The sequence below is a fragment of the Hermetia illucens genome, chromosome 4 (assembly GCF_905115235.1).
Source record: "Hermetia illucens chromosome 4, iHerIll2.2.curated.20191125, whole genome shotgun sequence".
NCBI lineage: Eukaryota > Metazoa > Arthropoda > Insecta > Diptera > Stratiomyidae > Hermetia > Hermetia illucens.
Window position 1 is genome coordinate 27804870 of NC_051852.1, and position 23987 is coordinate 27828856.

General features: G+C 42.7%; 1 protein-coding gene across 3 annotated transcripts in view; it reads left to right on the plus strand.

The window, feature by feature from the left end:
- The window catches only part of LOC119656197 (protein sprint), a 586096-nt gene that overhangs the window by 119022 nt on the left and 443087 nt on the right, over nt 1–23987 (plus strand). The window contains exon 2 of one of the 3 annotated variants that reach the window (XM_038062584.1): nt 4598–5299. The exons of 1 other annotated variant lie outside the window; for it this stretch is intronic. In XM_038062584.1, the coding sequence (XP_037918512.1) occupies nt 5270–5299 (30 nt within the window). In that variant the 5' untranslated portion in view covers nt 4598–5269. The remainder of the gene's footprint in view (nt 1–4597; nt 5300–23987) is intronic. One more of the 3 variants, XM_038062583.1, reaches the window with a different exon arrangement.

Consider the following 23987-nt stretch of genomic DNA (forward strand, 5'->3'; position numbering starts at 1 on the left):
CCAGGAACTAAGTCATGTTCTGGAGCAGAACGTTGTCAATCAATACCGAGTGATAGTGAAAAATAATCGAGTTGCCATACCAACGAGGCAACAAATTTTCACTTGAGCTCGGTCTGGAGTAACCAACTTACCGGAATGAACAGAGGAGTAACACGAATACTCCACCTATAAGTCACTCCATGAACCCAGTAATCAGGAGAAGCTTAGTGACTGGGTATGTCGACCCAATTCATAATGAGGCTTTGACCGAATTCCAGGTCGCATTGACAGAATATGCTGAGATTCTCCCAGACGCTAGCCCAAAGATCCCAAAACTGAAGTTTACTTCGGCAACTACTAACATCACTGCTGCCGTTGACAGAATTTTGGCTGATCGTTTGGCGAGCGTGATTACTACTACAGAGGTTCATAGCCTGATCTACGTTGCACCTGCTGCGGTTATTCGTCTCCATAATCAACATCTTAGAGCGAATAACAGAGGTATTCGTAGAAGAACTTTACCGTTCTGGGTGTTTCGACTCAACAAAAGAGTCGAAAAGTTGAGAAAGGAGATTGGTCGTGTCACGCAAGCACTGCTTGGGAATCCATCACCAAGAGTGCACAGATGCGTTGCGAACATCATTGGAAACTACCATCTGTGCAATGATATGCCAATCGAAGAAATCCTCGAGGTGCTGAAGCAGAAACTTGCGGTATGCTCCAATCGCATCCGTAGGTATCAGAAAAGCTTTCAGCGAAGGACAACAAAAATCTCACCAACTCAGATAGGGAAAGTAACCTCGATCTGGATCAAGCAGAAGACTTCTGGAGAATTGTTTGGAGCGAATCCAGCCGTTGCAATTTAGAAGCAGCGTGGCTTCCACACCGAAATGACCATGCCTGACGTAACTGTAGTCGACGTTGAAGCAGCCCTTGACAAGGCAGGTAACTGGAAGGCACCAGGAGTTGACAAGATTCACAGCTTCTGGCTGAAGCGGTTCAAGAGCACTCACAGGATATTGGCAAATCAATTTAATCAGATGATTGCCGATCCTGATTTAGTTCCACCATTTTTCACCAAGGGGATAACTTTCCTCATACCCAAGGAACAGGGTGCCTCTTGCCCTTCAAAATGTCGACCAATTACTTGTCTTCCTACCATCTACAAGGTCTTCACTTCAGTTCTGTGCGCGAACATCTGAAAACATCTTGATGTTCATAAATTGATAGCTGAGGAGCAAAAAGGATGCGCAAAAGGCTCCCGAGGCTGCAAAGAACAGCTTATAATCGATACGGTCGCTGTAAAGCAGGCTGTCCATCAGAAACGAAATATCTCGATTATAAATCAGCCTTTGACGCCATCTCACATTCGTGGTTACTACAAGTGTTACGCTTGTATAAAATCAACCCGAATGTCGTTCTTCTTCTGAGAAGAGTAATGAAGAATTGGAGCACGAAGCTATCGGTATCCTCACAAACATCAGGAGAGATACCAATCAGGCGTGGCATTTTCCAAGCGACTCTCTAAGCCCACTGTGGTTTTGTTTAGCTTTGAATCCGCTATCCCATCTTTTGCATGAAAGCAAATACGGGTTCCAAGTCAAGCATGGCATATTGTCGAAATGTACATTAAGCCATTTAATGTACATTGACGACATCAAATTGTATGCCAAAGACGAGAACCAACTTCGCTCCTTGCTGGACATCACCATCCAGTTCAGCAGGGATATCGTCGAATTGTTCGGGGAAAAACACCGACAACGAAGGATACAGCCAAAATAACATCCGAATTGAGAGTATGGATTCGGACGACGTCTATAAATACCTCGGCATATTGCAAGCAACAACACCCGCTGTGGCAATAATCAAATCTAAGTTGCTGGGGGAATTTGAACGGCGTCTGGATCTTGTCCTTAAACCTGAGCTGTTTGGGAAAAATAAAATCATGGCAATCAACACCTTCGCCATTCCCGTCCTTCTATATACTTTCAGTGTGATACAGTGGAGTAATACGGATTTAGAATCTGTCAATAGACGAGTAAGGGTAGTTCTTGCAATCAATAACATGCACTAAAGAGTTGCCGAGAAATTGATTGATTGATTGATTGAGACCGAAGCATTCCTAACTTCAATTCAGGATGCTTCGCTCCCAACAAAAAATTATCAACGGTACATTCTTCACGACTCCTCAATCACCAACTCCAGTTGCAGGTTATGCAACTGTGAAGAGGAGACCATCCAGCACATAACATTTGCGTGCAGGATGTTGAGCAGCACCGAGTACACCAATCGTCATAGCTCCGTCTGCAAGATTCTCCATCAAAACCTTGCGTTGAGATATAACTTAGTGGCAACCTACCATCCGTATTATAAGTATACTCCGCAGAGAATCTTGGAAATTGATCGGGTTAAACTACTGTGGGATCATACTATTGCTACCGACCACAGTGTTAATCATAACAGACCCGATCTAGTTCTGCTTCTGAAGGAAGAACTTCATAATCGATGTAGCCGCACCGTTGGACCGGAACACTGTTGAAAAACAGCACGAAAAAATCCGGAACTACGGCCTCTTGGCAGACGATATGAAGCAGACTTCGAGACTACAAAAGATCGAAGTAGTCCCAGTAGTAATTTCAGCGACGGGATTAGTCCCGCAGAACTTACATAAAGCGCTGAAAACGCTCGATCTTAGGGCTGGACTATACATGGAGATGCAAAAAGCGGTTATCCTTGCAACCTGTGCTATAGTCCGAAGAGTCCTGTCCGGTAACAATCTGACCTAGTGGATTTCAGTATTGATTCGCACTGTCTTCGATTCATGATCCATGTCTCTGTAATGTAGAACCACCGCGTTATTGGCTGAAGTGTTTGCGACAATCGGGATGTAGGAATACATTTTCGCATGGTCGCACACACTTTGCGTTAAAACGCCTTTGGATTTTGCCGTCAGCTCATCCTTAGGTTGGTCGCCCCTCGGTCCGGTTGGGCGGGAAGAGGGCCCGTGGGCTTTTTTTACTATATATATACACTATTCGAGTTGAAAAATTCTGGGCCTGGAGGAAATATAATATTTAGTATCGGAAGTTTGTATCTAGCATGTGCAGTAGTATCCAATTCTTCTAACAAATGAGTAAACCTTTAAACTTGTGCTACCGTGGCCCTTATTTTCCAACAGAATGTTCTCAGAACCTCAGTCTTATTTTATTAAACACCTGCTTCAATATGATAAGGTTCAAATTGTGAAGCAGGGAAGATATTCACATTAGAAAAAGACAATATTTCATTATTAGACCTATGCGGAAGTGAACCCTCAGAGGAAAACTAGACATAACTAAAACAGGAACTGCAACTGCCAGAACCCGAAAGTTCCGTTCAATCCATTCAGGGTTAAAACCGTTCCGATCGTAAATCGGTCAATACGGGCCAATTTTATTTTGACTACTACTTAACATCTTTTTTGTCCATCTGACAGGCTAGCGTTTTTTTGTTTTCCACCTTCTCATTTGTAAATCTCGAGATATTTTTGCACGGCACCATGTTTGCCATGTACTAGGCCAATGACGATGGTCAAGAATGCGAGAAAAAGCTGTCATGACCATGGCGTTCTAGACGTGCAATGCGCTCCTGCATCACACATGAAAACTGTGTTGATAGCCAGATTATAAATACATCGGGTCTGGGAATAGTGTCAAGTGGCTTTGGGAGTTTTAAGCTCTAGCTTGACATACACTTGAAATAGACATGCATACATGTGGAGCATGTGTGAATTTTTTTTTATATCGTGCAATATATTTTTGATTTATTCCGATTCCAGAATAAGCACTCAAGAGTTTATTGATTGAGATCGATAGGCGTTTGAATCTAGAAAGTGTCTTGAGATGAGCTAGGTGACGGAGGCTTTCATCGTGTGGGAACAATGAGAAAGTTAGTGACCTAGTCCTAAGTGTCTATTAATGAACCACACTTTCTAAGAATATATAATAAATTTTATATATATATATAGTAGACCTGGAGCCAAGATTTCGCGACTTTATATAGTTCAGATGTCTAAATTGATCAATTCAGTATGACCGACAGCCGTCAATTATCGTATCTTTATTGATTTCACCTAGCATGGATTTCCAATCCTATGCTTCTTGGAATACTGTAATCAATAAGATACGGTCACCTGAGATATAGATTAATCGATTTTGTATGCTATTTCTCTCCATCCACACTGGCTCGAAATTGACACCCATTTAAAGAAAGCACGACCGAAAAGAAACGTGCTGAGAGTTCATAAGCCTTACTATGTCAGTAGTAGATAATCCAGAATCTACAATAGTAAACATTTCACCCAAGGCACCTACGACATACCAACAAATGAATCACACACGCCTGTTTAATCAGAACCACTCTTCAAATTCCATTGAATCCAAGTGAATCGCGTGCATTTCAATTTCACTGAATTTCGAATTCACACGGACGCAACGCCGGGTGATAATGACCGCGCTACTTGCATATCAGTATCAATCGCTTCGTCCGCCACTCATGTGCATCCCCTTCATCTAAGCTTTTGCCCTCCTATCACAATTAATCAAAATAATCGATTTATTGTTGAATTGTTGCTTTTAAGCAGCCGTTTCCAGAGTTTTGCACTGCCCATCCAGGCGGGCTTTGATAGCTTGTATCTGAGGATGAAAAGATAGTTCGTGCGTATCGACGGGTAAAAAATCATATCTTGAGTGGATACAGTGAGAAATGAAAAATGATCGTTTTGAATAATCTTGCATATCATTAGCATCGAAATTTATCTGAAAATTGATTTTTGGTGTCGTTGTGGATGTCGAACTCCTTCGGCAAAAGTAACAAATCGTTATGGTCGGTGAGTGTTATTTAAAGTTGCCTGAATAAATCTTCCTTCTAAGAAAGGCGAAGAAGAAAGGCCACTTGAAATCTTAGTGAGAAAATTGAAAGGTCAAGAAAGTAGCGTCGAGTATTATAATAAAAAAATAAGATAAGTGAAAAAGTGCTGAAAAAATATTAAGATAAATGTAAGTTTCATTCAATAAAGAAGTGTCCGACTTTGCATCTAAATTGTTGATTCCTGGATGCAGTTCAACTTGAAGTGATCACCTCGACTTGCGATTTGAATACAATACGGGCCAGCACGCATACCTCCACTGTTCAGGGGGTCGACTGCAGCTCATTCCTATGATTTGCATTACATCATTTATAATCATTGTCGTGTTTTTGTTGTTGTTGGCTGTCGCTTTGGTGAAGTGTTGGACACCAGAAATCATCAAGAATGGTTAATGCGGTAATGGATGCGATTGCGGTAAGTTGCAATTTATAAATAATGAAAAAAAAAGTGGACAAAGGAAATTTTTCAGACAGAAAGATAAAGTGAGCTTACATTAGATTTATGCAAGTGCATGGATGCAAAGAAGCGTGTGAAGATGGCATTGAGTAAGTGCACACAGTCGGTGCAATCTTTCAATAGAAAATGATTGTGTGAATTGTTCTGTGAAACAATGAACAGATGCATTCATTGAGATACAAGTCCAAGAGGATGGAAACATGTGTTGAATACATTTTAGGTATAGCTCGAAGTATTAGTAATAAAATTTGTGGTGGCTTCACGTTTGAAACCATTTACTTGCGACTTTAGCCTTACAAAGATCATAAACCTACTTTGGGTATAGAATTGCCATTTCTTACAGTTGACAGATTCATCATAGCATCGCAAGCAAGAGAGAAACACGGAAAAATCTTTATATGGAGACCACGTGTCATTTCAAGGCCAAAATAGCATTGTGCAGGTTCTCAAAACGAACACTCAAAAGGGAGTTCATTAAGCCCCCAAAATCCAAACTTTCTGCTACGAACTTCTTGTAGTATTTGTAAGGACTGAATGACAGCAGTACCGAGATGTAAATGCAGAAGAAATTTTTCGTCTTATTGGATGGTGCGAACCGCCGTTCATAGCCTTGCGACCTATTTAATTTAAGTTTTTAAGATTATAGGACAAGAGTGAATTCTCACATCAGGGAAAATGGGGTGAGTATGAATCTCTGCCTTAAAAAGTGATGGCCCCTCAGATTTGGATATTTTGGCGTGTCATGATAAAATTTTAGTATTCAATCCCGTCCCCGAAGAGGATGGGAGAAGAGTCGATATTTGAAAAGAAGAGAAAGACAAAGACTCCTACTCTCCCCCCAAAGCCAGGAGTTTGAATTTTCCACCACACAGAAACAGCGCTAGCTAAATTATGCAAGGGTAGTATAGATCCCAGGGCGAAACATGGATTGGTACCCACGATGGAGCATGAAACCTGGAAAACGCCTGCTGAACCAACACCAAAAGTTCTGCTATCAAACCCTATCTCTACCTCGACGTGGTGATCGCTGGGAGTTCTTTCTTAATGAAAAACTGTAGACGGAGAAAGATCAAGGTGAGTCTCTCACGCCTAAAAACGGGAAAGATTGTACCAACTGGTCCTCCAGATTAGGGGTTGCGTAGGGCTGACAATCCTACACGGAAAACCAATATTACGAAACCACAGGAAGAGCCTCGGACAGGATGGACTTTAAAACGACGAACAACGCAACGAACATGGAATAACGATTTGCGCATTTTCTTATGCAGCGGGCGCTCTCTGTACAGACCGAATGCTGAAGAACAGCTATCCGATACCCTGTCCCAATATATATATGATGGTATGATGTAACAACGCTGCAAAAAATACGCTGGACAGGCACCGGTTTCCTGGAGAAGAGTCACTACACCATATATTATAGCAGTCATCCAGTAAATCATGTACTCGGAGTAGGTTTATTGGTCAGCCAAGAAATGAAACCTGCTATTATCGGCTTTGAAAATATAAGTGAAAGGCCATGCACTCTGCGTTTGCGAGGCAATTTTAGAAACATAAATCTACTAAAAGTTCCTGCCCTTACAGAGGAGATTGCAGAGTCGTAGAAAGATACCTTCTACGAGGCAGTTAAGCGGACCCTCGAAACCTGTCTCAAGTATGATATCAAACATCATACCTGAGGATTTCAACAGTCAAGTAAGGACGGAGCCCATATCCAGACGATACGTTCGCTCCCATAGCTTACCTAAGGATACTGATGATAACGGACTGGGGATTATTGAGCCAGCGGTATCGCACGAAATGGATGTTGAAAGCACCTGGTTCGCGCGGAAAACGGTCCACAAACATACGTGGGCTTCTCCAGATAGGGCCACTTTCAACCAAACTGACCACGTGCCGATCGAACACCGCCAACTCACAGCCTTGAAGTATTTCACAACTTATAGGGGGCTAACATAGACTCGGATCACAACCTCGTTGGCATAGTGCTCCTAGCTCGAATTACAACACCACCTTCAATCCCCTCTGACAATCAGGTGAGAGCGAATACTGAAGCCATTCACAACACTGCCCTCCGTAACATCTATAAGGTGGAAATGGATGCCGCAACAACTGCAGCTAACAGATGTCCTGCAGATGAAGCATCAAAAAATGATCATCACAACCACCTGAAGACCGTTATCATCGATACGGCCACAAACATATTTGACCCAGCTGCAAGAAAAGTCGGAACGACTGGTTCGACGATGAATGTAAGCTGGCAACGGAAGGGAAAAATCATGCATACCAAGTAATGTTGCATTCTCAAAGAGCAAGGTCACGCGCAAAGACTTATCACGAACTCTGTCGAGCGTAGAACCGACTTCACAAATGGAAAAAGGCAGCCTGGGGGAACCAAAAAGTCCGTGCGGAAGTTTTGGTAAGACAATGGCCAGGTCAGCAATTATCGGCCGGTGGTGGAAAGGGGGTGACGAAGGCAAAGATCAAGGGAATAATTATCTTACCAATCCAACCATTATATACCTACATATATGGTTAGCACAAACTCCTGTTTGAGATGTGACCCTTCAACGTTACCCACTCACTATCATTGCCGATTCCTGTCAATTAGCTTCAGCTTCTTCTCCCGTGTATTTCCAGAAGCTTGCACTTTTCCTCCACTGTTCTATCCCATGTAGTTCTAGGGTGATCCACTCACCGGCCATCGTGATATAGTCTGTTCCAATGCATGGAATAACCAGGCAGAGCAGCCTACACTTGATATTGGTGTTTAGATAGTTAGATTTAGTGCTGTTAAAGCGTCGAGTGAAATCAGCATAGTCAAGGTTTTTGAGAAAAGTGGGAGTCGTCTGACTTGATGATTGAGTCGCGTCGGGTCGTCGGAGTGATTCCTAGAATTATTTCTAATATGTCTTGCGCGGTGCTGGTCACGAATGTTAGCGTGTCCTCTATGCTATGTATTTCTAGTTTATTGCAAAAGGTAAATTCAAGAAGGTACTCACCTCTTCAATTGGTGTCGCTGCTTCCCCAGAACTCATGATAGGCGTTGGCATCGCAGCCCAAGAGAAATGGTAGTGCCTTCTTCTCGCAGAAGATTGCTCCCAGGAGTACGCTGAAATTCGGCAAATTCTAAGCTGATAGCAATGATTTGTCTAAGCTAACAGTTGATCGAGAGCCCGGAATTTAAACGAGGGCTTTATTTACAAAACAGGAAACTGAATGATGTTTGCCTACCAGAGAAGAGAGTATAACTCATCAACTTTCTGAAGTAGTCAAATATAGAGGAATCATTTTAGATCAGAAGATTCTTTGGAACAAGCATGGAGAAATGTTAAGCGATGACGGCTTTACAGTTACTTACCAGGGCAGAGGCAAATCGGCAGATGCTGCCTCATCTGTGCCCTGGGAACAGCGTGACCGAAGCGGCTCGCAGATGTTGAGTGCTCCTTTATATAATTCGCAGAACACGACATGACTCCGAATTATATTGAGCACTCAACATCTGCGAGCCGCTTCGGTCACGCTGCTCCCAGGGCACAGATGAGGCAGCGTCTGACGATTTGCCTCTGCGCTGGCAAGTAATCGTAAAGCGGAAGGAAATTTGTCGTTGTGGCTGCTGTGCTCCGCTTTGCCGCCCAAGATGGCGGGGGAACTTTTTTGAACAAGCAAGGTCTCCTGACTGTGAAAGAAGGAAGAACGAATGTCCGTGAGTCGAGTGAAGTTATGGGGGAATTCAGGAAAAAGTGTCGCTAACGGATAGAACTCTGATCGAAGGAGTGCTCCAAAACTTGGGAATATAGCCATATTGGCAAACAATATGGGTGAGAGAGTTAAACGTTTCCAAAACAGAAAGGCAAGTTCATGGAGCGAGAAACCAGCTTATTTGTGCCGGAATAGACCACATGTATTATCTATATACAAACTGAGCAAATACCTAAATTGAGTGCAAAACAATTTTTTCACACGACCTTTCGAATTATAGATGCTCCTGCTATTGATCGTAGGATAAGCGATCAGAAGATAAATAGGTAAGGTATTAGCTTTAGCTATATATTCTGATCTAAACAGCGTTGCAACAGTTGCTTGGCCAATCAGTGAGAGCCATACATGCACCAGGCAATCTGCATGAAAATCAAAGTCGATTGGAGTTCGAAAAGTAACTCTCCTCGGATGCTTAATGGGTTGTCCGAATGTACGGTGCAAGTTTTTGAGTGTCACCCAATTAATCCAATGACAGACGCAAGTATGCGCTGCTATTATGACCAGAAGGCGACTGCTTCCCAACAAGTAGAAGAACGAAATCGCAGCTTCACGAGCCGTATGCTTCCGGGCCAAGTAGGCCTTACCAGAGGTTAAGGGGAAAGTCCGGTCCGGTCGAAGCGAAATAGACAACTGCGGAGCCACTCACTTAAAAGAAGCTGTTCGAAGGAATATAAGGAACTGCTTCAAACATGACGATGTAAGCCCTTGATCTGGGGCTTATAGGGTAGTAATGAAAGGACTGCGAAAACCGTCCCAAGGGACCTGGCCGCGCCTTCTAAAGAAAATTTTTGCCACTCTGTTCCCGCATTACCAAGGTGTGATACCTCCAGTAACCGAGAAGAAGTTGCGGAAAATATATGATAGGATCGGCGAAAGCAATGCCCCAGGTTTGAATGACGTTCTTAATGGAGGTTTGAAGCTGGCAGTACAGATTGATCCCCTCTAAAAGAAAGAATATTTCATTCTCTGTGGAAAAGCAGTGAACAAAGCATCTAGTTTAAAATAATTAAGACTGCCTTTTTCTTTTCGCTAGTAGCGCTGATGAAAAGAACAAATGGTTCCCGAAATATAGGTATTTGCAAGGTTAATAAATATCACTGGCGAAAAGAAAAGGCAAGTATCAATTATTTGGAATGATTTAATTGCAAGAAACACAGCGAGATTACACTTATATAAGCAAAAGTTGGTGTTGCTTCCAAAACCCACCTGGATATGCAAAATCATATCGCCTGATCTATCTGTTAGATAAAATATGGAGGATGATGAAGAGAGTTATCTACAACAGACTGCTAGCCACCGTTGAAAGCAGCAATAGTTTGTGCGAGCACCAATATAGATCCAATAAGCATTTTGGATGTAAAAAACGCATTAAACACTGCTAACTGGAACCGAATGAATGGTGAGTTGGTGTTCCTGGATATTTCTACACACCATTCCGAGATACCATAAGTATAAGCTCGATCGTGTATTGGCATATTTTGCACTTCGCTTAGTAGTGAGTCGATTAACAGAGAAATGTCGATCCCTTCTCTTATTAGGTAGCGATCGTTACCCATTTCAGCGCACAGTATAGATTCACTTGATAAAAACCAATGTAAACCAATGTAAACCAATGTAAATGTATTAAGAGAGTCTGTGCAAACTCAACTCTGCAGCTCGTGAAAGTTCTATCTGGTTTTCTAAAAGTGTCCAATTTCGTTGACTTATATATACGCTATGAGTTCTGCAACTTTAACCAGTCTTCATTCTTATCACTTTTACAAGCACGATTCAGAATTCATCTAATTGATTTGCTGGGTTTTTGCAACTGTCGGCCCCACTAGGGAACCATTGTACCACGTTTGTGGATAATATGGCAAGCCCCTTCAAAGCACTCAAAAGATATGCGATTCTAAGTTCCCAATTGATCTTCTATCGCCAAAGCGGTTATTTGTCGCCTAGGGAGCAGCACTCTCAAAAAAAATTCAATAGCGTTTATATTCATTAGACTCTGTTTAATCCGTTTTTCCCTCTTCCCTCTTTATTTGTTCTAAGTATCGGTGTTCTGACAGTGGAACTTCCTCTTGTAACCGTCAATCTGAAATCAACTTTAACAGCTTTAACGTGCCGATTGCTGGGCTAATTACTTCACTTCTTTTTGGCCCCAGTCAAGAAACCAGATGAAGTGATGGAATCAAACACCTCCCCCAGTTTCTTCCAAGTGTTTCAAGCAGGCATCTGGTACTCTCCCAGTTGGCTCAAAATACTTCTCACAAATGCGGACACTGCCCCAGAACGTGAGTGGAGGTTTCGTTCCTCTCCGGATAAAATCTATAGACAGTATCCGTAGATATTCTTAGCTTTTCCAGGTGGAAATTTAGCCAGCAGTCACCAAAGAGTATTCCTACTATGATCCGGAAACTGTTCTTGGGGAAGTTTAAATAATCTTCGCTTCGTATTCCCCCATGAGCACCCTGGACTGTTCCATTCCTGGTAAGTTCCTTCAGTACATTTCCTTCAACCATCTCGCTTCGTTTTTGAGCATCGTAGTCATGAACACATTTCTAATTCAACAAAATGGCTGTGGCCAGTGGAATGTCGTTCCAAAGGTTCCAAGGCGTAGTCCTTTCCTGGCCAGTTCGTTCACTGCCTCATTGTCTTTTAATATAATGCGCCCTGGAACCCAGAATACCCAAACTTTACTAAGCGAGTCGAGCAAGTTCAGTCTGTTAAGATGTTCCCATACCAGTTTAGAATTCACCTGGTAGGACCTAAGAGCCTTAATAACCGCTTGGCTGTCGGCTAAAATAGCAATGTTCTGCCCCTTATAGGTATAGTTCCTTTTGAGGTTGAAGGAGGCACATCTATCTATTGGATATATTTCTGTCTGGAATATGATAGTATGCTTACTGACTGACTCGAAGTACGTTTTCCTTGAACCAATTACCCCGACACCTGGTCCGCCTGATGTAAGGAGTCCGTCACTATACCATCGGTTAATCGGTAAAGATGTAGGCTACTGCTATATTTTCCCAGTTCGTCCTGCTGCTCCAACGTTTTTCAAACTTCTTATTCAAATGTAACCGAAGCTTGGCTTTAGCTCGATTTATACGCATCCCCGCCTTCCTGCACCGCTTGCTAGCAATTTGTAGTCCAGTTTGGATTCTGCCACATCGAGTATCTGTCCCTACAGATTAAAACACAGTCATCAGCGTAACTTTGGATAGGATTGCATTTGCTACTCCCTCAACATAGATGTTGATTGTTCGCATCACAACCTATTAAAGAGTTCATGACTTGATTCTGCATACTCTACTAGATCTCTTAGTCCTTGCTTTGGCACAGGACACAAGGAATTCTAGGGTAAGTAAGCAGAGCCAACTGTGACGTTTTTCCTGTCGCCTGATATCTGATATTGTAAGATAACCATAACAGGGTCCTGGGGCCAAAATGGTCTCAGCGTTATTGCCTCTAACAGTTTTGACATCTCTCGGCCTTATATATCTCGATTTCGCTGAAAGCTGCCTCATTTGAAAGTGTAGCAGTGCACATGTCTTCAAACAAAAAGGGTCATATCTCTTCACGTAAAGCATTCTTCTGTTTTTCATTTAACATCTTCTCTGGTTCGTGGTTTCCGCAGATCCAATTCCACACACTGGTATCACGTCAGCTCCGTTCACGTCTCTAGATCCTTTTCTTCCGATTGTTCCACTAAAGGTATAAGAAAAGTTTCCATGTAGTTCCTTCGCCAGTACGATCCTCCATACGAAGGTTCAGCCACTATCCTCCGGTGCGAAGTGGATGGAGAAGCACACCAAAGATGTTGTAATTTGATCTAATTTTTATGAGTCGAAGACCACCAATGTCCTTTGCGCTCAAAAGAGAAATTATTGAGCATCATCCTGATTTGACTGAATTTCAATCTTTCCAGAAAAAAAGTGAAGCTTCAAATGCGGTCTAACTGTGAGGACCTTCTGACTCTTTTGGTCTAATTCGAACACCGTTTGTGGATTTGTCCTTCCTGGCATTCATAAACTTTGCCCTCCCGTGTCTGAAATCAATGCCTGAGTTCTGTTCATCCAGCATGCGAATGTCGTCCCCTGCCTTCCTTTGAAGGACAGATTTCCAACATCCGATATGTACCATCTTGCATAGCTCGGTATTCATAATGATGAACTTCGGCCAAGCGTCAAAATCCGAAGCTAGGATTACCTGATGGAGTTCCTTTAAGGCAGCCTCATCGCTATACTGCAAATGGAAGAGCCGATCGCCAAAACTTTGATTATTAAATCTTGGCTTCGTTTCAAGCTCCAATTTTTTTCAAATATTATGTTATTTATTTCTATGTATATGTCGTGCCATATATCTTTAATACTGAATGCGAGGGAACAACCGAAGTTTCCCTGAAGCTTTAAATACATCTTTAAATGAAATCTTCGCGAAGACATCTACACCGCCAAACGATTTTATACCCGAAATCGACTATTCTAGGTTCATTATCTCATGAAAAATCTGATAAAAAGCTGCATTTCATGAATTCAATCTCATAAATATAACAACCCAGAACGCAAGCCACGTGCTGCCCATGTATTCAGTCATAACCACTTACGCGTCTTTGAGCGAGGAAAGAATCCAAAGGTGAAGGTCCAGTTCAGCTTGCGAAAGATCCTGTTTCCCCCGTCATGCATTTTTCATTTCAAGTATTTTCTCTGGCAATAAAATTTTCAATTTTCCAAAGATGCCTTGAATCCAGCCTCCACCATGATTCGGACATTTTCAATTCCCGATTGTGAGCAAAGGAGCAGATATAAAGGATTCTCTCTCATGAAATTTGCATCGACTTAAAAATACCCGGCAACGGACGTTTCGTATGCTGATTTGAACTTGGCACTCCATGCAATTCTTAATATAATCTTGAATGGAGATTTCGGAACCAACTCTGCCCATCCTGCAGCAAAGCGACCGCAATATCACTAAGTAGCGAACGGTTCAAAAGGAGCGAGTATTTCCCTCTGTATCACGCGGCATGTCCTTGTTGAAAAATTTATGAGCAGCGAGTTAATAAATTTTCGATCCCATTGGAATATCTGAACTCTGTAAGGGATTTTTTTAAAAGGGGCTTCCCTGTCATTTGCGAAATGCATAAAAGGTTCAAAGAACCGCGTCATTGTACCGGTCAAATACTTTTTATTTAATTCCACTCTTCTATACCATGGTCTGCAAGAGACGGGATGAAGTCAGACAGTATGGTGTCCTCATTGCCCTCGTCCATGCTTGTATCTTGAGAATTATTTTGCATAACAACGAGAACCACAAGCACTTTGCCAAAGATTATTTCATGAATTATGGCTGGTCTTTATTTGGATTTGAATGCCGCGTACACCACGACGAGGAAAAGCCAAGAACGAGGGCGAAGAGCTTATGAACAGCAAGTGAATGAACAAAAGAAGCCAAAGAATTTCAACTGGGGGTCGAATGTCATGTACTTGCAGCATATTTACATCTAATCCGCGCAACTTGCATTGAGTTATAAGATCGTTTTCGGCCTATTGGCAAGATATTGTTTATGGCGGTTGAATAGGCGGACTACGAACGTAGGAGAGGCAAGAGATCGAGTTCCCATTCGGGGGGATGCCTGAGAAAATTGGATAAGCTTCTTTAGCATGTCTTTCCACTATCGGCCGAGCCTGATTTTTTGTAGATTTGTATCTCTGCCCGCGCAACCGCATAAATCAGCTTCATTAATAAGGTCATTGCGAAAATTCACGCGAATTTCCACCGAATTGCTGAATTTTCGCAACAAGATAGTGTTGAAATGCAGGGAACCCTTGAACTCCTTCAACCTAGGTGGACTTCGCTCGTCACGTTCAATCCCTATCTACGATCAAAGATGGGAGCCTATTTTGGGCCTCTTGTCTCCCCTAGACGTCTCTGCACTCGCCTTCTTATTCCACTGAACAATCTTTCTTTATATCTGGAAAACCACCACCGTGCGGGAATAATAGTTCTCTGTACCTTAAATTCATGACGATAGAGACCTTGGACGGGATATTTTGCACAAACGCAAGTACTTGTGCCATTACTTTTAGTAATAAATGCATGTAGTAACAAATTAATGATCAAGCGTACTGAAGCAATCTTGCAACAGGTTCCAGACTGTCACCTGGACCTGATCACGATATCTCGTCGTCGTGGTCTGACTGTTTTTTGGTTTTCTTATTGCAACTCCGTCGTGTACTCGTAGAGGCGTAGGCAAGATGGTATTACACTCGTAGTGATGAAAGAACGCAAATGAGGTTAGTTAAGCTGCGCGGCAGTAAATTAAATCCAGTCTTGAGTTGGAAATTTATTTTAACAAGCGATGCAGATTTAATTGGGTGTAGTTTGAGTATGCATCCATTATTCCATCGGCATAGACATGGTATGTGCTCGAGAGGCTGGGATGCTACTGAATTTTTATAAAGTGCAGGCGGATAGCTCTCATAACGACGTGAATCCTTTCTACTCGGTGATTTGTTGATTTACATACTGACCCGCGCCGCGTTGATGTAGCGATTTTATACAACGCTAAGAAAGTATCTACCAGATAAGACCAGATCTGAAAGAGCTCTACACAGCATGGAATGAGTTAGTGGCGAAAATTTGCTCACCATGTGATGCCATAGAAATGTCAGTGGGCACACGATTATGTCCAACTTGCATCTTGTTGGATTTTATACCGGAACAATGTCTCTATTCTAATATAGAATATGAGGCCCGGCAAAGCCCTTGAACTATCTAGTGCACCAGATGCAAGCCTGGATTTATATAAATTAACCTTTCGGTTCATTTGTCAAGTTGATGACAGGCATCAGCGGCAGGTAGCCCTTCACTGTGTTATATAATACTTTTGAAAAGCGAAAAAAGGTCCAGCTTTGCTACTTTCCGACTCTAGAATTGTCGCCAATTCGAGGGAAGACATGGCAATCAAACTCCAAAGAGAAGTATTTAGAAACACTCAAGTGTCAAGCGCTTCTTTGAATAGACCTGAACTAGGATTTCTGAAACAAATCAAGTCCCTAAAGAAAAACAAGGGTGGATGGAAGCGAATTATTGTTCTGTGAATGAAGCCAATTGTAAAGGAACGTGTTGTTTTATTCATAATTCCACACCTGAAATTGCTTCTCCTTTGTTCCAAAATGTGAACTGCTAGCATACCAATGGTGGAGAAAAACACGTCCGCTCCAGCTCTACCGCACAAATATCGGAGGTAGAGTGGGCGCGTGTGAAATTCGCATTTTCTAGAAACCACCCCCAGTCTCTCCAGTCCCAGCCCCGTGGGACTACCACTTAGATATTACTTCACGGGGTGGGCTCTTTAAGCACTCGTCCTTCTGTTCCTTTCCCTCCTTCAGCAACTTCTGTTGAATTTTTGCGGTTGTAGAAGGAACCATAAGCCCTCAGAATTTCCGCAAACAAATTCTTTTACCTTACGCTCTTGTCCAAACCTTGGTTCAGATTCTTCCATTGCGAACCTTGGACGGTAAAGCAGTAGCTCTTAATCCTCGGGTATGCTGCCACACCTAGTACAATTTGGTGAACAGTCCATCTCAAAGCGGTTCCGATACATCTCCCATATTTATTGCCAAACCACACCCAAATGTTGAGAATAGGCCTGCTCCTCCAATAATCTTTCGCAGACCCATCCCCATCTCCACCTTGACCATGCCACATTTCTGCGTTCTGTTCTGCATCGTACAACACACACATTTCCTTCGCAAGAATGTCGAGAAGGATCACGCCCCACACCACCAATACTGCCTCATCTCATATGGTGCTTAAACCACTGCATACCCTCAAAGCCATCAGCCGGTAAACTGAATTCACCTGCTTTCGTCTCTGATGGTTTGCAGAGGTACTTGCATACCATACAGGTGGCAAGTAGGACAGAATTGATTGCACCGCTCCGACTGGAAGTAACTGGAGGTATTTCGGCTCATCAATAAGTGCAAATACCACGGTGACACCGGCTGCTTTTTGCCATGCATACTAGTTGCTTCCTAAAGTTCAGTTTGGCTTCAATTATCACTCCCCGATATTTAAAAGCCCCCTTTGAAGCGACCATATATCCATCGACTACCACTTTCACAATGTCCCTTTTTCTATGGTTTGTAATTAAGACCTATTGTATTTTATCATCCGCCAAGGTCAGCTCGGCTCTTTCTTGCCAGGACTGCTTTTCCTATTTCCGGCGCCTAGACCTCTACATCCCTAAAGTGCTTTGCTGTAACAATCACAGCTAGATCGCGCGCAACGTCGACAATGGTAGTCCTTTCTGGGAAGGGAAGAGCAAGCACCTCATTATACTTGACATTCTATTATACAACAGGGGACTCAACAGTGAGCCCTGTGGTACCCCCGCCATGTTGTGCCCTTTGGCCTCCGTATTCGTACCGTACAAAAGAATTTTCTCTGGGAAGTAGTTGTCGAACAGATTTGCTAAATACCCGGAAGCACCTACGTTAGCCAAGCCTCCTTTAATTCTGTTCTAGCTGGCCATGTTTCAACATTCGATGCCAATATGCCAGTCAATAGATCCAGTCGCCAAACAAAAATCAAACCATTACTGCTTTTAACAATGGGTATATATTAGATGACTCTCTTCAATATCTTCCCCATTGTATACAATACAATCTCTTTCAGAAGGCGCAAGCAGGTACCCTGGTGTGATCTTCGCATCCTTTTCATTACCACCGCGTAGGCCCCACCCCGGGGGTTTACATCGTAATTTTTGCACAGCTGTTTTAACCAGTTCTTCTTACTCCTGCGAATAGCTTCTTTTAAGCAGCCGCGCAGGTACCTGTGTGTTTCCTTTCGACCATCTGGGCTTTCCCCTGAGCGTCTCGCAAATATGCGATTTCCTTGTTCCACCAGTAGTTGGGTTACCTATTTGGGTAGTAGCATTGCATGCTTCCGTGACCCATTGGACGATTTGAGTGCTTTTTTCTCTGACCGTTGCATTCAGCGATATGTCGGGCCTGAGCGCCGCGATAAGCGAGTCTCCCTCAAAAGCTTTCACCATCCAACTGATCAAAACACCTGACAATATGTCCGCACTCTTTTTCAAGCTCGATTCACCCAGCGAGTATAGTACTCACTGACTTCCCAGCGACTCTATTGGCTAAAGCAGCTACATAGGTGAAGTTTGCTATAAACCCCAGGCCCCTTTTCCTGAAAGGGTATGAGCTCTGTACTCGTGGTTCTCGCGAATGTTTAGAGCAGGACACGTCCGCTCCCATTTGTTGTCCGTCTGTCCTATTCAAGAGCCCAGGCATTAAAATCACTTGCAATGATTATCGGTCAACGCCTCTTGGCTCGATTAGTCTTGGACTGAAATGCCACCGCCGTGATTTCAAAATGGCTCACTAATGATAGTCATATCGATGTTTTCATTGTGGATGGGTTGCAAGAGTAGGTCCTGCTCTGCCTAGTAGTGGTTGAGGTTGATTTGCTTCACTTGCGATTCGTGTTGAGGGCTGCTCTGTATTCCGCAATGTACCGATGTCCCATAACATCCTTCCCTTTGTACAGTAGACAATTTGGATCACTTCCACAGCCCTTGCTGATATGGCCTTCCTCTCCAAATCTCTTGCATTGTCTTTTGCGCCGGTGAATGCCTTCGCAATGAAGTCAAGACCAAGAAACCATCACTTCGGTGCCAATCGCTCCCTAAGCCGGCATATAATCCAGCCTATTCTTACTCTCCATGCTACTAACAACTTGAGTGCTGCCTCCACTGGTAGGATGATGTGTTCATCCATAGCATTTCTTCAACGTTGTCACAACCGATTCTTGTAGTCCAATAAAATCAAACCGTTTCTCCAAGGCCTCGCAAACCTCCTCCTTGGAGGTAATCTCATCTATATCTGTACAGATTACAGTGGTCCGATTTAGTTCAAGCATTTGTCTACGTTTACATCCTTGGACTGCTTGAGCTAAATTTGGCTAAAATTGTCTCCCAAATTGGTGAGTCCAGAGTCTGCGCCAAGTGTCCCCGCAGCCTCTTCTCCGTTCCTCCTCTTACCTGTTTTGAACAGGCATTACTTGTGTGGCTTGACTCACTTTTGCGCTCAATACATTCCCTCTTTCATCTTGCCGTACTTGCCACTGGATACCTCTTACCAAGACCCTTATATTCTGGTGAACAGACCAACGCTCCAAGATTGCTTGTTTGGTTTGGCGTCTTCCTGCTACGCACTTCTTCCTGGGGATAGCGCTTTCTATCGTGATGGGCGAGGATCTGCGAAAAATTGCTTTCTTCTGAGCGGGACCGTCGATGGAGCCTTGATGCTAAAGTAGCCAAGACTCACCTAGTGGCGCACAACGATCAATAGGTATCGACAACAGGGGCCCCCACCAGCACCATTAGCAGCCTCAAAAGTGATCGAGCACTATACAAAATAAAAGTGGACTCAATCAGTCCCCCTGAGAATTTTTTTTTCGTATGAGAACAGGCCCTGAGGAATAGTCACTTTTAGATGAATGCAACAACTAGGTAGTATGCCATCTTCCTACGGCTGGTGCCAAGAATCTGATTGGAATCTGAGTTCTGAGATCTAGACTTACTAAAACCGTTCTCTATGCGGTTATATCCTGACTTTTAGGACATCTTTCATCATTTTACTCTTCTCCGCGAACCTCGCCGGGTTTTTGGGTATATTGAGAAAAAAAAGGTACATTGTCCAATTCGAATCGATTCAAATATTTCCTATAGCAACCGTTAGGAATTACGTTGGGCGGTAATTCACAATTTATATCTTTGCGTCAAAATGGTGAGACTAGATGTCTAGAGTTGAAATTGTACAAGTAAGCCTCCGACAGGTGATATCCGAGTGTAATGCATCGCTATTGGGTACTGCCACATACATTATACTCCATACTTTGTAGATCTCTACGTTGGAAAACATCAGGCTTCGCTAATCAAGATAAAGAACCCGAAAGGACATCATTTTGATGGCTGAGTACTCAGGCGATTTATGACCTAATGCCCAAGTGGGAAGCATTTTTACCTGGCTTGATAATAAAATAAAAATATTCATCAGAGCCTTGGAATTAAAACAACCGTGTTTAGACTGACCTTTCAGAAAATGCATTAAGTAGCAGAATTAGTCAAGCGAACAGGTAACATCTTCATAAAACTACAAGAACAAAAGGGGCCCACTCTCAAAAAACAGAACCGACAAAAAGAGCGGCTGAGGTTCACTGCCCAGATTTCACGTTGGGGCTTTAGAAGTACCATGGACAAGTTCTTAAGTCAAATAGAATGTTGCAAGAAATAGATACAGAGACTAAGGTTCGGATATCAATATCGAATGCTAGGCGATGTCGCAGGCTGCATACATCACATCCTCTCAGTAAATACTGCCGGGCAGCTATGATTACCTCACTATGTGTAAGTAGGACTGACTACTTAGCGCAGCTGTTCGCTAAGTAATAATCAATCTAACCATGCACTTTCGCTACAATTCTTTACTGAGGGTGCCAACCCATACTTCGGAACCATAAAGAAGGATGAACTGCATTCATCAGCAAACTGGATTAGTGACCTCTGACTTTAGTAACTCAAAGAGCTTCTGTGTTGTCATTTGCAAACCCTGACCTCCGTGCTCACCGGAATATGTAGTACTTAAAGCAGCGGGTCGGAACTTTGTCTTTCTTTTTCCCCACCGAAGAGGTGAGCTCACTGCCTTCTCAGGGACGATAACAAGACCTTGAGTTACTGACATCTGGGTAATCCCATTCTTTTTTGTTCCCGAGACAATTCAAATCCTATTCGAGAACGAACATGGGTTCTAGAGTGGAAACCACTATTTTTGTGCCTAGAATACTCTGAACTATCCCGGAGCACGTATTGGTTTGAATCCTCCGCATAGATTTGAAATTTGACATCTACCCTCGATTTCTAGAAAAATCTCCCTTCGTTCATTTTTATGAGAAGGGCCTCAGGCCGTAGTTTCTTCCTTCATTTTTTCTTTGGCGTTGATATTGTCGGCGTACTTGACCTCGACTTTGCTACTTTTGTGCTGTCTATTTCCAATTTACATTTTTGTTACTGTATTTTTTTTCGATGCTGCTTGGTTTTTTTGGTTACTATCTTGCAGAATTCTTTTTACTGTTTCCCCTCGTTTCCTTTTACTAGTTGTCTATTTCCACTCTGATAGACTGTGCGCTTTGCTTGCGAGCTCCTTAATTTTTTTCCCGAAAAGAGAATGTCACGCAGCTCGGAGCTTGTCATCTTTTTTCGTGGCCCTTTTTCCGACTCTGAACTCAACGACATCTCTTCTTTTTAGCCTACAGAACTATTACCTATAGCACCAGCTGCCGTATCTACTGGGACAGTGGGCCTATTTGTTGAGGTGTACATCGAAGCTTTGCACATCTTACAAAGGAATTTATAGTAAAACGCAGCAACATTTTTAGAAGAAAGGTCTCACCTTGAACTAAAGTAGGAACCCTTCTTTTAAAATTGTTGGCTGTTGAAGATTGCCTCGTCATAATTGTCGTTGCTGTTATTGTAAATATTACTGTCATTGAATTGTGGGTCTGACCCCATGGTTGACTATACAAATAGGAGATCATTTGTGGGCTGTCATAAATCATTGTGGGAGTTTGTGTTGAGATAAGGCGCTTGATAGGAATCCTGCACTACCAGTTTAGTGTTGTTATAGCTTGGAACGTACTTGCAGCCCTGCTAAGATTATTCTTGAGACGGAGGCATTACCATTAGCCTCAGATCCGTGTCCACAGGATGCCGCTCTGGTAGTAAGGTAGCAGAATGCCACAACTGTCAGCTCAAATGCAACTTATTTTGAATCCTCCTCCTAAGTCAGTGGCATGCCCTGTTGTCGCCGTCACCGCTCACGTTAATTCAGGCTGCCAACTCAGAAGTATATGTCGATTTGATTCCGAAAAATACAAGGATCGTTGCCATCCAGGAGCTTTGCCTTGTCTTTCCGAGGCCATTGTGTCGCCTTTGGTTTTCTCTACATTGACTGCATGCAGAAATATGAACGACAGGTCCAAACTATATACGGCCTGCGGAACTGAAAATCAGCAAAGATTGCACTCCCGACCCAAATCGTGCTGGTGAAGAAGCGTGAGGACAAACGATGTGCGGAGAAGATATTTTTGAGGTAAAAATAGATCATTTAGAAACTGAATCCGTAAGGTCGACCGCGAGTGGAAGTCACATCTGTCACTACCATATTTTTTTCACGAACCGCTCAAAAATCATAGCCAACGATTAATGATGATGGTCCGTGAAACAACTAAATAATGAATATCAGGAAATACGTCCTGACCGAAAAATTGGCGGAGTTAAACGTGCTTCGTAAATGTCGTGAACATCAACTTTGTAATTGGAAGATGCCTAAGTTTTATAGTAGGCGTGACAGACGCTTGCTTCGGCGGGGCAAGTTACTTGTTATATTAACAACCAATATACCCACCTGCTCGATTGGACCGTGGAGAATTTAGAGAAGAATACATTTTCTGAGACGGACGACACTACCGTAACGAAAGTCTGGATAGTCTCTGAGGCGTTTAGTTCGTCCAATCCTCATCTATGGTTTTGTTGGGTAGGAGTACGCCAGGTTTTACTCCTCCCCTTATAGCGTCTCTCTTGCAAGGCAATCAACCAAGTTACCCTTTGTCCTTCTTTGGGCCGAAACACACAAACTATAATTGAAATCACAGAAAAGTTCTGCTTTTAAGCCAGTGGTCTTGAAAAAGAAAACTTTGACTGCCAATGTGTAAATGGTACGAGCTTAAACAATAAAGCAGAAATATTAACCCAAATTCCTGAAAAAGACAATTTGAGAAAATTGGACCTACTCAACATTGTCAAAAAGATTTGACCATTCCGGAGAGTTAAACACGATAAATGTACATTTATAGTTAAGTGCCGATATTCTGACTTGGTACGTATGGTATCCCCACCGCGTAGCTCAATTTAACTCCATTTAAGTTCATAGACAGTAGGATGAACCTCAATTCAAGTCCGGCGCAATTATACGCTTCCGCTTTCTTGCAAATTATACAGTCGCGAAAAAAAGCTATTTTACGAACATTGCCATTCAAGCCTCGTTTCGCCAAATACTTTTTATCCAATTTGATAATTATTCACCTCCATTTAGTCCGCATCGCTTATCCAATCATTAAAATTGAATCAACTAAGTCATCATGACCCATTGTCTCGTCTGCATTGTGCAAAGTGCACTATGCCCATAATAATCAGTGTCTTCTGCCTGCAGCCATACAAATGTGTCGTGCATGTTCGCATATGGTTTAAAGACCATTTCAAGTTCACGTTCGCAACAAAGACGACAAAGAGAAGAAGGTCAGCACCATAATCCTACGAGCGTCCATCCGACATTGTTGTCTTGATCCCCTCAACTTCGCTAATTTATTCAAGACCAGCTTCTTTCGACCGGACGAGTGGACGCATCAAATCTAGCATAATACATATCTGCACGGGCGTGTATAGTGAAACAATCTTCTGAAAATGCGGCTATGCGAAATTTAGAGCCAAGTCAATTTAAGATGGAAATTTCGTATCTGATTATCATGATGCCGAACGACATGTGTATGAGGGGAACGAGACATTAGCTCAGATTATGGTCATTGTTTCAAATGTTTCAATAAATAAGGATAAAGCGTGCTGGCTTTATTTTTTCCAGTATAACTCAATATAAATTGCTGCAAAAAATTCGGTGTTCTGGCGGCTGGGATTGTTGCTGGAATTTGGGAGATGAAATTATGGTCCCGAATTCACAATCTGCAATCGAATGGTTGCTTCAGCATCTTTTGCTATGCACAAAGGCGGCTCATTGACTGTTAACTCTTGAGTTCATCACCAGGGTTGAATCAA